This window comes from Pteropus alecto, unplaced genomic scaffold, assembly GCF_000325575.1.
Source record: "Pteropus alecto unplaced genomic scaffold, ASM32557v1 scaffold3, whole genome shotgun sequence".
Taxonomy (NCBI): domain Eukaryota; kingdom Metazoa; phylum Chordata; class Mammalia; order Chiroptera; family Pteropodidae; genus Pteropus; species Pteropus alecto.
In genome coordinates, this window is record NW_006442484.1 from 69,277,029 (window position 1) to 69,290,964 (window position 13,936).

At 36.4% G+C, this 13,936-nt stretch overlaps 1 protein-coding gene across 7 annotated transcripts in view; it reads left to right on the top strand.

Moving 5' to 3' along the window:
* Nucleotides 1-13,936, top strand: part of PIKFYVE (phosphoinositide kinase, FYVE-type zinc finger containing) — a 70,764-nt gene that overhangs the window by 27,511 nt on the left and 29,317 nt on the right. For all 7 annotated transcript variants that reach the window (XM_006921405.3, XM_025039321.1, XM_015596619.2 and 4 more), the window contains 8 exons: nt 3,078-3,137; nt 4,769-4,898; nt 5,308-5,488; nt 6,174-6,248; nt 8,269-8,376; nt 11,312-11,452; nt 12,092-12,218; nt 12,443-13,596. In XM_006921405.3, the coding sequence (XP_006921467.1) occupies nt 3,078-3,137; nt 4,769-4,898; nt 5,308-5,488; nt 6,174-6,248; nt 8,269-8,376; nt 11,312-11,452; nt 12,092-12,218; nt 12,443-13,596 (1,976 nt within the window). The remainder of the gene's footprint in view (nt 1-3,077; nt 3,138-4,768; nt 4,899-5,307; nt 5,489-6,173; nt 6,249-8,268; nt 8,377-11,311; nt 11,453-12,091; nt 12,219-12,442; nt 13,597-13,936) is intronic.

Below are 13,936 nucleotides of genomic sequence, written 5' to 3' on the forward strand. Positions count from 1 at the left end.
GCACAGGCTCTGGAGTCTCTGAGGCTCTTTACATAAAAAAACACATAAAGAGCTCAGTGTGTTAGGCCAATGTAAGAACCACTATTAATATAACATGTGGATTTGTAATTTGTTTAATGGTTATGCCAGATAATGAAAGAGTAATAATTTGATGTCAACAGGAAGGGGATGCTTCTAGATTCTGCTGTAGAGCTTTGTCTATCCATATTCAGTGTTCAATGACTTTTTTGGTCCGCATTTTGAATGTTTTTCAGATTCACAAATTATTAAAATATGGAAAGACTAGCTAGCATGTTAGATAGCAGGATTGGGATTTGAAAACCTTTTCTTAAGCAGTAGACAAAGACTAACAAGATGAAATTTAACAAAATAATGTAATTAAGATTAAAAAATACTATTAATACTCTGCAGAAAGCCATTCTTAATAGTTGATGTGAGGTTGCCTTTCGGTATTGAGGAGTATCCAAAAGAAATTATGTTTGGTTTTTATATGGCTGAAGGAAAAACTAAGTTCAGTACTTAGGAGTAGTGAGCTTTTGCTGCTGTGTACCTGGAGTGTCCAGGTGGTGTGTGAAATGTCCACTTTTCAGGGTTATCGAGGATCAGTACTTACATTGGGAGATTAGATGACTTCTGAGTTTGCTTTTAATTCTCAATCTATGAAATGAAAAATCAAGATTTAGAATTTTAAAATAATTCTGGGGTGTGTGTGTGTGTGTGTGTGTGTGTAAGGTAATCGCTAGCCTACCCAGTAAGAATATAATAGAGGAGATTCCAGCATCAGAAAGAAGGTAATTATTAGATTGACCTCTTGGGTCTTTTACAACCTTGAGAGTCTATAATATAAGGACTTTATAAATCCCTTAATAAATCTTTCTGGCTTTAACAGTTCTCTCTCTCTTTTTTTTTTTTTAGCATACTGACGTGAATTAATCGTTTTCTTTTTTCTTGTGAAGTTGAAATTCAGTAATTGATTTTTTTTCTGTGTTGTAGTTAAGATGAACACTATTACCTGAAAGTAAAGGTGATCAGAGTGACCTAATAATGAAGTGAAAGAATAATAGCTTTATCCTGCCTCTTTTTCATTCCTCTTAAAATACAAATGGAAAAAGGGTGGTTTTTATATTTCCATTGATGTTAAAGGTAATACTTATTAAATCTTTTCTTACGCATCATCTTCTGTCTTCTAAGGCTGAGGAAATTTGGATTTATAAAATTGATTGAAATATCTGCATTTAAAAAATGTGATTTTTAAAAAAATCTTATGTAAGGAAACGGCTCATTTTCAGAAATTTGTAAAACAGTGAGCTCTTCTGATTTAATTTTTCACTATTGGTTTTGGAGAGTGATACAGTTAAAATGTATTTTATTATGTGTTGCACGCAGGATTCTGAAGCATTCTTGGAAAGTAAATGAGTAGAACGTAGAGGAGAAAGTGAAAATCATGGCTTCCACAGGCCTATAGATGTAACTTCTTATTTATTGGAAAACATGGGGTATAGGAGCAAATTAAACAGCACAACGAGGAAACAATTGATCAAATCCAGAATGTGGGATGTTCCACAGGATATTTGGCCCGGGCTCTTTCAAAATTCAGTATCATAAAAATGAAAAGAGGTAGGGGGTCTGCTTAGATTAAGAGAGAATGAAGAGAATGCAGTGTATGAACCTTATTTGATTCAGGATTGAGGGAAAAAAATTAAAAGCATTTTAGAGACAGATAAATTTGAATATGGGCTAATTCGATTATATTAAGACATTGTTAATATTCTTAAATGTGTAAGACATTGTTAATATTCTTAAATGTATTGCGGCTGTAGAGAAGAATGCCCTTATTTTTAAGAGATGCATGCTGAAGTATTAGTGGAAAAGTGTCATGATGTGTGTAACTTCACAAGGCTGGGTAAAAAGAGCATATGTATATGTAGAGAGAAATCAGATTTTGGTAATAATTATTGAATCTAGGTGGGGGATGTACAAGATTTTCTGTATGTTTGAAATTTTTTTATAAAATGGGGAAAATAAGCTTTAGTATAAAAAGTAAGCTTTTGAATCCAATATAGTACTTGAATGGATCGGTTAGCATTATTCATTTCTGTGAGGGAGGTATAGAAGTAAAGTATAACATCTATTTTTGCTTCTCTACATACTTGATTTTATTGTATTTGGCGTGACACACTTGAATTTTGTAAATAAATTTTTTTCTTGTTTGAAAGATGAGCATATTGGCTTATAAACATAACTTCTGAGCCCATTTGTTTCTAAATGAAATTTACTTGGAAAGAATTTTGTGGAGAACCTGTACCTTAAAGGACTTAAAATCCATTGTGGTTTAATTTGCATGGTAGAAAGAACTCCACTTGAGCTATGCTTGTCACAGACCTAGAGAAAAGTTCATGAGGAAGTAAATAAGTTTCACTTCTAAGAAAGATATATAATCTAAAATTTCTAAAAAAGCACGTTTAAAGTATGTTGAGCAGTTATCACAACCAACCATTTGGCAGTGTTTGGTTAGAACTTTCGAAAAACTAAAACTCTTATTAAAAAAATAAAAATCATGATGATTTATATCTTTATTCCCTGCCAATATCACTTGTGTTCATTTGTTTATAGCTTATACCCTGAAATTACAAAACACTGTATATTGTTTTATCAGGTGGCTTCTCTATCTGTGAACTACCTATGTATAGACAAAGTCATTATTTGTTAAATAATATGGTATTATACATGAGAAAAATTTTGTAACTTTTTAGGCTTGTCATGCAAATTACTGAAGATCTCTGTTTCCATACACTGGTTTAGTTTTGATGAGGGAAAAATCTGTTAAAGATTATCTAACATTACTGTCTCCAGGTTCTGTTGAATAGTATTTTAAGCCTATCAAGTTTAGTTTGAAGTGTGTGAAACAAGTTTAAAGATGCATTTTAGCTTATCTTTCTTCAGTTGGCTGGGCAGTGATGGGTTTAGTGTGAGTCATACTTTGCATGTGGGTGTGTTCTCTGTATAATTATACTGGCATTTTATAGTCATAAGTTTCGCCTCTCCTTTCTCCTCTCTCCTCTCTCCCTGGTATGCAGAGTATTTAATTTCTGACAATGGAGGACAACAGCTCTCAATAAGCGATGCCTTCATCAAAGGTAATTTTATCAAAAGCTGTATATGTGATGGTATCTCTTGCTCATGAGGATATACTTACCTAGCACATTGATTAGTGCAGAGTAGGTGCTGAAAATATATTTGATTATTTTAGTATCATGGGAACACAGTTTTTATATGTACTAACTTTGAGAATGTTAAGAATCAAGAATATAAACTTGGACTTGATTTGAGATAGTCTTTTATCTGACAAGAAATTTTTTAGAAGCTTTTAAGTAAAATTTGAATTTTATTCTTTTAAAGGCATATATAGTTTGTTTTCCTACAGCACGAATACAGTATTAAGTTGTGATATACATGCTATCAAGGATTGTCAAACTTGTCAAAAAGCCCACAGGCAAATCTCATCCGATTTGAGATGCTGCTTGCTCTGTGAAATTGGGACGAGAAGTAGGCAGAAGGGAATGTAGAACTACCTCTGTTGATCAGTTTCTTGGGTGTGTGTGTCGGGGTAGGGGAAGCACGCAAAAGGAAATGTAGAAGAACACAAGCCCTTTCTTTTGTCTTCCCTACTTTGCTTACTGGAGAGTAAGGACATACTTAATTGGTCCATAACACTCTACAGCTTAGGCCTCAGGAGGGTTTCAAATAAAAAAGAGAAAGTAGGGCAAGGTGGTATAAGGGAGGCCACTTGAAACTGATCTTCTAACTTAGCAGTGTTGCTAAATTCACCTCCAAGCATCTGGTTCAACTAAAAGTTGACAGACCAGAGTTTACATAGTTGAAACATGTAGGTCTTGTACCTCACATGTCACAGACACATGCTTTACTGTGTAGTCTGGTGGAGTATTTAGTTGAAAGTTTTTTGTTTGGTCGGTTTGCTTTAAGAGGGGTAGGATTAGAGAATTTTTATAAGCATTTCCCACTTTTAATTTATTCAATCACATTTTCAGCATTTATTTAATGACCACATTTTTTGTAAAGCATTTAATACTACCTATTAATTTTTTCATCTTAATCCATTTTTATTCTTTTTAAAAATTTAAGGATTGTATAAAATTTTACGGATTGTTATTTATCATATTTTAATATTATAGTAAATTTTTGGGTCTAACATCTAAAAATTTTGCTAAAAAAAAAGCCTTTGTTCCAATGTTGAAAAAGACACACTCTTTAGGATTGTCTGGATAGACTTTCTACACTGTTTTGTGCTGGTTCAGATGTATCGGAACTGAGCTTTTCTCTTTAAGCTTAAGCACCCTCAGTGTCACATGTTGGTTTGTCAGCATTAGGATTTCTATTGGATGTAGTTTTCAGTTTGTGATTTTATAGGGACAATTAACCCCCTCCTTTCTTAATGTCCCTAAATGTAAAAATCACATTTTATTTGCTTTTCAGAAGCTGTATTTTTAATTGGCTCAAGTGTCCTAGTTGCTTATGTAAATTTGCTTTTCATAGTTTCATCTCTGATTTTGGCTGTTGGAAGTATTGATGATCTAACATAGACTTAATTCTTTTATTTATGTATTTTTACATGTCCTTGCCTTTTTACACCAACAATTTGAATAGACCAACTTAAAAAAAAATTAAAAGATAAATTGGCAACTTCTGAATCTATGAGTTGATGGTATTAAACATGAGAATGAAGTATAATTTCTTATTTTACACTTAGAATCCTTATTTAATCGTCGAGTTGAGGAAAAAGCCAAAGACCTGCCTTTCACACCTTTGGGCTGGCATCATAACAACCTGGAGCTGCTGAGGGAGGAGAATGGAGAGAAACAAGCCATGGAGAGGTTGCTGTAAGGCAGTGAGCTTTTTGATTTTAATTTTCCAGTTTTATAACCTTTAGTGACTTGATGGGCATATGCATAGTTCTTTTTCTTTATAAAGTCAAAAATACTAAGATTACATAGGAAGTAAAGCCTGTTCTGATGAAGTTCTTTATAAACAAGAATTGTAAACTGCTTATCTGTCCCCATTCTAATTTGTGTGTTAAAATTTAATCAAATTAAAAGGGTTATCTTAATTGAAGATAGTCACAGTTTCATTTATGAACAAATCATTAAGGTGTAGGTATAATGAAAGAAGAAAACCAAGAAGATCTTACCTGTGAGCCTTAATTCATATGCTGACTGCTTATTATGTCTTCAGAATTATTGCCTCTGGCACTATTAACTATGCAAACCTCTTTTTTGAATGTTTTTTTAGTTCAGCTAATCATAACCACATGATGGCACTACTCCAACAGTTGCTCCATAATGAGTCATTGTCATCGTCTTGGAGGGACATCATTGTAACACTAGTCTGCCAGGTCGTTCAGACAGTCCGACCTGATGTCAAGAACCATGATGATGACATGGATATCCGTCAGTTTGTCCACATCAAAAAAGTGAGCTCTGCTAATGCTTTCCTAATGCTGGGAACTGATGATGTGGGCCTGTTAATAATTTGTCTCTTAATGCTAATCTAAAAAGGTCATTACTGTGTGGAGTGCTAGGTGAGGAGGAGGAGGTTCTTCTGTCTGCTCTGTTTGTTTAGCAGTGCACTTCGGGGTCAAGGAAGCCTCTCAGGAAGTGGGAGGTGAATGGAAGGGGCGTGAGTTGGTCATGGAATAACTTGGGAACACAAACAAATACAGTTCCTTCCTTTCTTGCTTCCTCTTCTTGACTCATCATCTATGGCAAGGCCTGTTTGCAGGTCACTGTCACTGTTCTGAGGAAAGCAGTGGGTAGTTGCTTTATTTAGATAGTAATGGAATCCTATATGTATTTTTTGCCAATGACATTTAAGTTAATAGTGGTTTTAATTACCATATAACACAAATTTGTTCAGTCAAATGGGTATTTTAGAGTATCGGATAATACTTCAGAGGGTGGGAGATGTGAAAGTAGACAATTGTGCTAGATGCCATTAATTGTTGGTTGAAGGGAAGAACTATATCCTGAAACTTTTTGTTCTGCTTTGTTTGATTACATAATAGATAAAATAAAAAGTAGAAATAAATAATAGCATCTATCTGACTGAAGTCTAAGGTATATCAATAAATTTTATCGTTTTCTTAATTGTTTCATTAGATTCCAGGTGGAAAGAAATTTGATTCTGTGGTCATCAATGGATTTGTTTGCACCAAGAATATTGCACATAAAAAGGTAATATGATTATGTTCAACAGTGAAGTTCAGCAAATTGTGACTGTGTGCCAAGCTAATTTGTATTACCCTATTCATAGAAGACAAGGAGAATGGACATTGAGGAGCAACTTAGCACCGTTTGCTATAGGGGCAAAATTTTGGAGATTCAGGGAAGGTCTCCCAGAGTTGATGCTGAGTCTCCCAGAGTCTTCCTCAGACAGAATAAGGAAAGGGGAGGGAGAGAGAGGTTTCCAGACCAACACAATGATAGGATTCTGGCATCATTTCTCCACGGATCCTGCCACATCTCAGGGTGTCTGTTTTCCTAACAGACTGGAGTCTTTCCAGAGGCCTAGTATTTTAAACTCTGTTCTGTCTTCTAAGACTGAGCCGCAGAAATGTCAGTGGCATTCTGTTATCTTTCTCATCTTCTGTCTCTGCCTTGAGGCCTGAGGCCTCTTCCTAGCACCTAAACAAAAGAGTAAAGTGAAATAACTTGGTGTATTAAGGGAAGTCAGAGATCCTAAGTGCAAGATGGGAAAGGAGATGAGGCTGAAGGAAGCAGGCAAGGGCTTTGTATCCCATGAAGGATCTTGAACTTTATTCTGAAGGTCACTGATTCTCAAAGTGTAGTGTACATCAGAGTCATGGGTGGGCCTTGTTAAAAGGTAGATTCCTAAGCCCAGCCCCTAGAAATTCTCACTTGGTAGATTGAGGGGAGTGGGAGGGTGGGGGTTAAGGTGAGGGTAAGGCTGCTTTTAAAGTAGGTACTCCAGGTGTTTCCAGTGTCATTTTTGGTTTCTCACATTTTGAGAATCCATTGATCTATGGCAGTGTTTTCAAATCTTGCTGTGCTTCAGAGTCACTAAGAAAACTTATTGAAAATAGAGCTGCTCTGTCCCCACCTCAGGGATGCTGATTTGGTTACAGTGAGGACTCAGCAGATTTATAGCTTCAGGGACTAGATGGATGAATTATAGTCTTGTTTTCATTTTTTTCTAAGCAGAAGGCAGTAATTTGTTTTTTTGTTTGTTTTTTGTTTTGGGTGGTTTTTTTTTTTTTTTTGGTAAGGCATTAGCCTCCTGAAAATTGTTAATGACAGTAGATAAATAAAAATATGCCTGGTCTTGATATTATTTCATAGCAATGATCCAGTCAGTATTTCTACATAGAGTCTTACTAAAACAGCACATTACCCATTAAAGTAGTACTGTAAACCAAATTAGATGATGATCTTTGTTGAACTAAGAGGTGAATATGTTTAGTGCTCTGGAACTGAGAATCGTATGTGGGTGTGGTAGTAACGTATGCATGAATGACCGTCTTGCCCCACTGACCATATTTAGAGATAGTCTTTAATTTGTAGTTACTAAAAGAGCCCTGATGAAGTTCCCTAGTTGGTGAATCATTGTTTTCAGGACCATTTGTCAGTTTGGAGTCTGTAAGCTTGGTTAGTCTGAAACCTCAATTGCAGTGTTCTGGCTCTTCTGCCTTTCATTGCATGGTTAGGTTATATTATTTGAATCTGCTTCTGGAGAGGCTTTAAGGTTTGGTTTTTTAACTTCTTGTTACCCAGCGTACAATTGCTTGGGAATTTTTCTATTAGAAATATATTCAGGAGGCATTTTAATTTTTTTCTTTGCCCTCTATATTTTTTGAGTATTTAAAAGGTAAAATTGCACTTTCTAGATTGCTGATCTCTGGGAGTTTGTGAAATAGACTGTCTTCCCCTGCTCAGGACCTGATATCTCTTACAGTAGCATTAGAAATAAAAAAAAAAAAAGTTAAGATTATAGAAGACTATATTAAAATAGCATTAGTGAAACGAAGCCAAGCCAATTTTTGAAGAATTTTTGCATTACTCTGAACTAAATTAAAAAAGAGAATACCACAAAAGACCTAAATGAGAGTATTTTAATGAGTATAATGAGATAATCTATTTAAGAGAAATTGCAAACAGTATGAATTTAAAGTTATGATTAAAGGAGGTCTATAAAGGGTAGACTTTAAAAGCTTTAACAAACTTTATTTTTTTGTAGATGAATTCTTGTATTAAAAACCCCAAAATTCTTCTATTGAAGTGTTCCATTGAGTATCTCTACAGAGAAGAAACTAAATTTACTTGCATTGATCCTATTGTGCTGCAGGTAAGAACTTCTTACTGAAACAGTTTGGAGGGATGTTTGTTATTGTGATGCTTGCAGACGCTTATAACTCAATCCAGCTAATGAAATTTGATAGGCAAAGAAATTCGATTGCTCATTTCATTTTAAAGATCGATTGTAAAAGACATTTTTATGTATTACACTTTAGAAGCTTACCAAAACCTCTGTCACTCCTTATCTATCTTTGGAGTTTCAAAGTGTTAAAGGAAACACATGACTTGGGGAATAAATGGAAGAAACAGTGAAAATCCAGTTTCTGTTTTTCTCTTCCCACTGGGGTCATCAGTTTACTTTAAGGATTTCTCTAACTTACCAGGTTCCTAATGGAAACACATGGTTTTCATATAGTCCTTTCTATTCATACACATGTTTCTAGAATACCAGTTAGTAAATGGGAATAATGTCAGCTGGAAGTTGTGCTTGTTTCCATGTGATTTTTCTTAAGTAAGGGGACCCAGAATAGCTGCAGTAGAATCATAACCCTCAGCTGGAAAGCAGCACAGCCTCAGCCTAGCGGCTACACAGGTGGGAACCCTTTTGGCTCTATTTTAGGAAATTAAAAGTGAGGTCCTGTCCGCAGGGCTCTCTTTCCAGAGAAGACGCACCCCCGGCCCTGGATGGCCGTTAATGGCTCCACTGCTCAGAGCTCCATTTGCAATTGTGCTGTTGCAGTTGCTTTTATACATTTTAAGTTTCCCTTGAGGTAGCTTCCAGCTCTTTTGAGCTGCCTGTCTGGGCTGTCCCAAGTTCTCTCTCAGTGTACCAATTATTATTTCAGTTAGTGCTCAGGACATGAAGTTGCATGGGTTTTAAGTTTTCTGCCCCAACCCCTTTGCTCCCATTAAAGCTATTAATTTTAATTTTTGGTTGTTCAATCTTGTCAGCTTTAGGTCTGCATATGTCATATTATAGCAGAAACACTTCAGATGCCAGCAGAAAAAACTGAGTTGTGGTGAAAGGCACTGGGGTTTGTAAAACTGCTCTGTTGCTTACTGAACTCTGTTACCTGGGGCAGCTACCTCTTTAGAATTCAGCTATGTATCAGTAAAAATGAGAGGTTTCGACTAGGTTTATGCCATCCCTTCTAGCGGTGATTTACTGTGACTTTTCAGTGGAGAACTTATATGAGGAATGAGGAGAAACACAACCCATTATTCATGGAATCTAAAATAATTGATGCTGGGTTTTCTTGATCTCACCAGAGGTGTCAGCAGAAGAAGACTTTTATGGGATTAGATCACAACCATGTTCGTTGTAGGACACATCCTCATTGCAGAGATGTTAAAATGTGTAAAATTATTTGTCTTGAAATCAGTGAACTAGGTCATTGAAATTCACAGATATTTATTTACAAAAAAGTTATATTTATCCACTTTATTTTAACTCCATTCTTGCAGTCAGGTTAACAGCCTAATTCTTTCCCTGTTTTAGAGAAGTATATTTTGGGCAAATATGTACTTAAGAAACATGATTTAATTCATATGCCCCAAACGTCTTATTCATCAGTGCTTTAAAACATAGTTTATTATATCTTTAACTCCTGCCCTATTAACGTTTTTAGTTTGAATTGACAGAATATCAGCTGATTTGATAGTTTTTTTCTATCCCCCTCTTTTTTTTTTTTTTTTTTTGTCTACTCAGTGTGGAATGACTGAATAATCAGAGAAGAAGCTGAAAGGTAGATAGAAAAAGCAGGGTCAGAAACCAAGGGCATGGAGATAGTTAGCTTAAAGCTTTATGCCGTCTTCACCAGGCTGGCCCTGCTGGGCCTGCTGGTGCGCCGCTGCTCCACTCCGCGCTCATGGCCTACCTTCTGATGCTCTTTCCTGGTGGAGCCTGACCCGGTCCTCCTTTTTTAACATGATGTTTCATGTACAGTCACAATAGTTGGTCAGAGTAGGAACTGAGGGGAAATGTATTTGCCATTCCTATACCCAAGTCCAGAAACTTTATTAAAATCAACTTATCCTAGTTATACTTTATTGGAGCTGTCATGTAATTTAAATGCCACTAAATTACAGTTTAGTAAGCAGAGTAGGAAATAGCACATTTCAGGAAAAAAATTCTATTTTTGTTAAAAATGGGAAAATTAAAAAATATACAGTTTCTATCACTGAAACAGAAAGGTGAGAAGAAATACGCTCCATAACAGGGCAGGTTCATTGCAGGGAATAGGCTCATCTACTGCTGGTGGCACTGGCCGTGAATAGTCTCACTCAGAAAACACTTGAGGCAAATAGCGTAGATGTGACAAACATGCTCACATGTTCAGCTGTCTCCTGTCTGAACTCAGAAGTTTCGTAAAACAATTAATGAATTGTAGCGTCCTAACTCTGGTTGTTATTTACAATATTCATTTGCTTTGAAAATAAGCCGTTGTCATGGAATTGTATTAAGCAATATATTTTAATTTTTAACTCTAGCTGTTCTACGTAGAATATGAGCTGTTGGGAGATTGAAATGAGGAAGTATCTGAAATAGCCTCTGTTAGAGAATTATTTCTTTCAGATACCCAAAAAAAGATACTTTGGTTAGTTTCAGAATGTAAAAGGGGGAATCTTTAAGTGTATTAAAAACACTTAGAAATTGCTTTCATTTTGGGGGTTGTGGAGTTTTTTCATTGTTCTTTTTTCCCTTAACCTCTGAAAACTATCTTATAGCTATTAAGAATTAAAAGTCCTTGAAAGTAAAATTAGTCGGAGAATGGAATTTCTCCTGGAATTCTTTTTTAGCATAATCAACAGTTTGGAAAAGCGAATAACATTCTTGATTGTATTCGAATTAATTTGCTTATAGACTTATTTATGGTCAAAGAAAACTTAACTGAGACTAATATTAATAAGCAAACTATCCTGATATTTTAATGTCTAAATCTTGAATTGTACCAAGTATAATATTTCTGATTTATCTTATTTAGGAAAGGGAATTCTTGAAAAATTATGTTCAGCGAATAGTTGATGTTCGACCCACGTTGGTTCTAGTGGAGAAAACAGTATCTCGGATTGCCCAGGACATGCTACTGGAACATGGCATTACTTTGGTCATTAATGTAAAATCAGTGAGTTTTCTTATTTTTCTACTTCTGTATCATTTAAAAAAATTGCAGCTTTAAGTTTATATGCTTGTGTGGTAGATATGCAGGGATCATTGATTATTTATTTCTTTGCTGCGCCATATATACTGAAAGTAGGACGGGAGGCATGGCAGCTATTTCACTATTTAAGACTGGAGAATCTCAGGCTGGAAGAAAGTATGATTAATTATGTAACACTCATAGGTGTCTACAAGGCCAAAGACCAAAGAGGTAATAGACATTAGTTGATAAGTAGTATTTGTTGATTGCTCATTTTGTTTGGGGAATTGTATAAGCAGAAAGTGCTTTTCTCTCCTTTGAAAAGTTACTCTCTTCAGAATAGAGACTAATGCCAGGAAGACCCCCTCCCCTAACCCAACAGTATCCTGTGCCAGTGCATAATGTTTAAATGCCTTTTGGTAATGTTATTAATATTTTAGTAGGTACATTTTGATTACTAAGCAACTACGTGTAGACTAATTGCTAGTCAAAAAGTCATATAATTATTAACATAATTAAGGAAATTCATTGTGAAGATTGTTTTTTAATTTTCCTATTACTTTTCCAGATTAAATTTACTAAGAATTTTATTCTCTAATTTTGTAATGTTTTTCTTTGTTTTAGCAAGTTTTAGAGCGAATCAGTAGGATGACCCAAGGTGATTTAGTGATGTCGATGGACCAGCTTCTTACAAAACCCCACTTGGGCACCTGTCACAAATTTTATATGCAGATGTTTCAGTTGCCTAATGGTGAGTGATCTTTAGCATAGATTCACCTAGATTTGGGGCCTGAGGATATTAGTAACCTCATCAGTACTATAGTGTTACTTAGTGAGAAATATCTATTAGCAGTAGTTAAAGGAGGATAGGCAACTGTGATCTTTTCTCTTATAGATGTTAAAATGAGTTGATTCTGTCTGGACTTCGGGATTGGCTTGCCCCCTATTCCTAACTTTCTGTTTGTTTATTTGCAGAACAAACCAAAACACTGATGTTTTTTGAAGGCTGTCAACAGCACCTGGGCTGTACAATCAAGCTTAGAGGAGGCTCTGATTATGAGCTGGCTCGAGTTAAGGAGATCCTAATATTTATGATCTGTGTAGCTTATCATTCTCAACTCGAAATCTCATTCCTCATGGATGAATTTGCTATGCCTCCCACATTAACGCAAAACCCTTCCTTCCATTCTCTGATTGAGGGGCAGGAGGACGAAGGAGTCGCACAAGAGCCATTCAGCGGAAGTCCGCTTTCCCGGGAGCCCGACTTCCTTCCAGAGTTTCTGCCCTCTGATGATAGCAGTTCGCTAGAATCAAGGCTCGTGTTTGAGAAGGGTGACCAGGAAAATAAAAGTATTGCACAGGATGTTGCCTCTGTGAAGCATCAAGAGCACACCACAGCAGCTTGCCCGGCAGGTATCCCCTGTGCTCTGTTTCCATCGGTGCCGGATTCATTGTCGCCTCTCCATGTGGACGACCAACAGGATGCTCTAGGCATTGAGCAACCAGAGACTTTGCAGCAAACAGATGAGCTACAGGATCCCAAAAGCCAGAGGGTCTTCAGAGACCCTCTACAGGATGACACTGGACTCTATGTTACCGAGGAAGTTACCGCCTCTGAAGATAAACGAAAGACTTTTGCTTTGGCCTTTAAACAGGAATTGAAAGATGTGATCCTCTGTATCTCCCCAGTAATCACATTCCGAGAGCCCTTCCTTTTAACTGAGAAAGGGATGCGATGCTCCACCCGAGATTATTTTGCGGAGCAGGTTTACTGGTCTCCTCTCTTCAATAAAGAGTTCAAAGAAATGGAGAGCAGGCGGAAGAAACAGCTTCTCAGGGATCTCTCTGGCCTTCAGGGCATGAATGGAAGTGTTCAGGCTAAGTCTATTCAGGTCTTGCCCTCACATGAGCTCGTGAGCACTAGGATCGCTGAGCATCTGGGTGACAGCCAGAGCTTGAGTAGAATGCTGGCCGATTATCGGGCCAGAGGAGGAAGAATTCAAAAAAATTCAGACCCTTTTGCTTATTCAAAAGATGCATCCAGTACTTCAAGTGGCAAATCAGGAAGCAAAACTGAGGGTGACGAAGACAAAGGCTTGATTCCAGGTGATGCGATATGGTCAACAAAGGTGAGCGAGGCCACTTTGGGTGCTTGTGTAAATTTAGAATGTGTCGAAAACTCTGTTATGTCAAGGTAAAAAAAAAAAAATAGAATTTGACAAAATTGCATGCAGACTTATTAAGTTTCTTCTATGCTTTTTTTGATGTGTCTTAGGTCTGTCTGCTTATGTGTTGCTTTAAAATGTATGAAGTAGGAGTATAATGTAATGAAATTGGGTTTCCAGATTTTCAAGCTGAGCTCACAGTAAACCAGGAAGAGCTCCGAGGGAGCGAGGAATGTGGAGCTCCTTAAAATTTCTGGCAGGATGACTTGGGTGGGGTATGGAGTGTCCTTGATTTTTTTTTTTT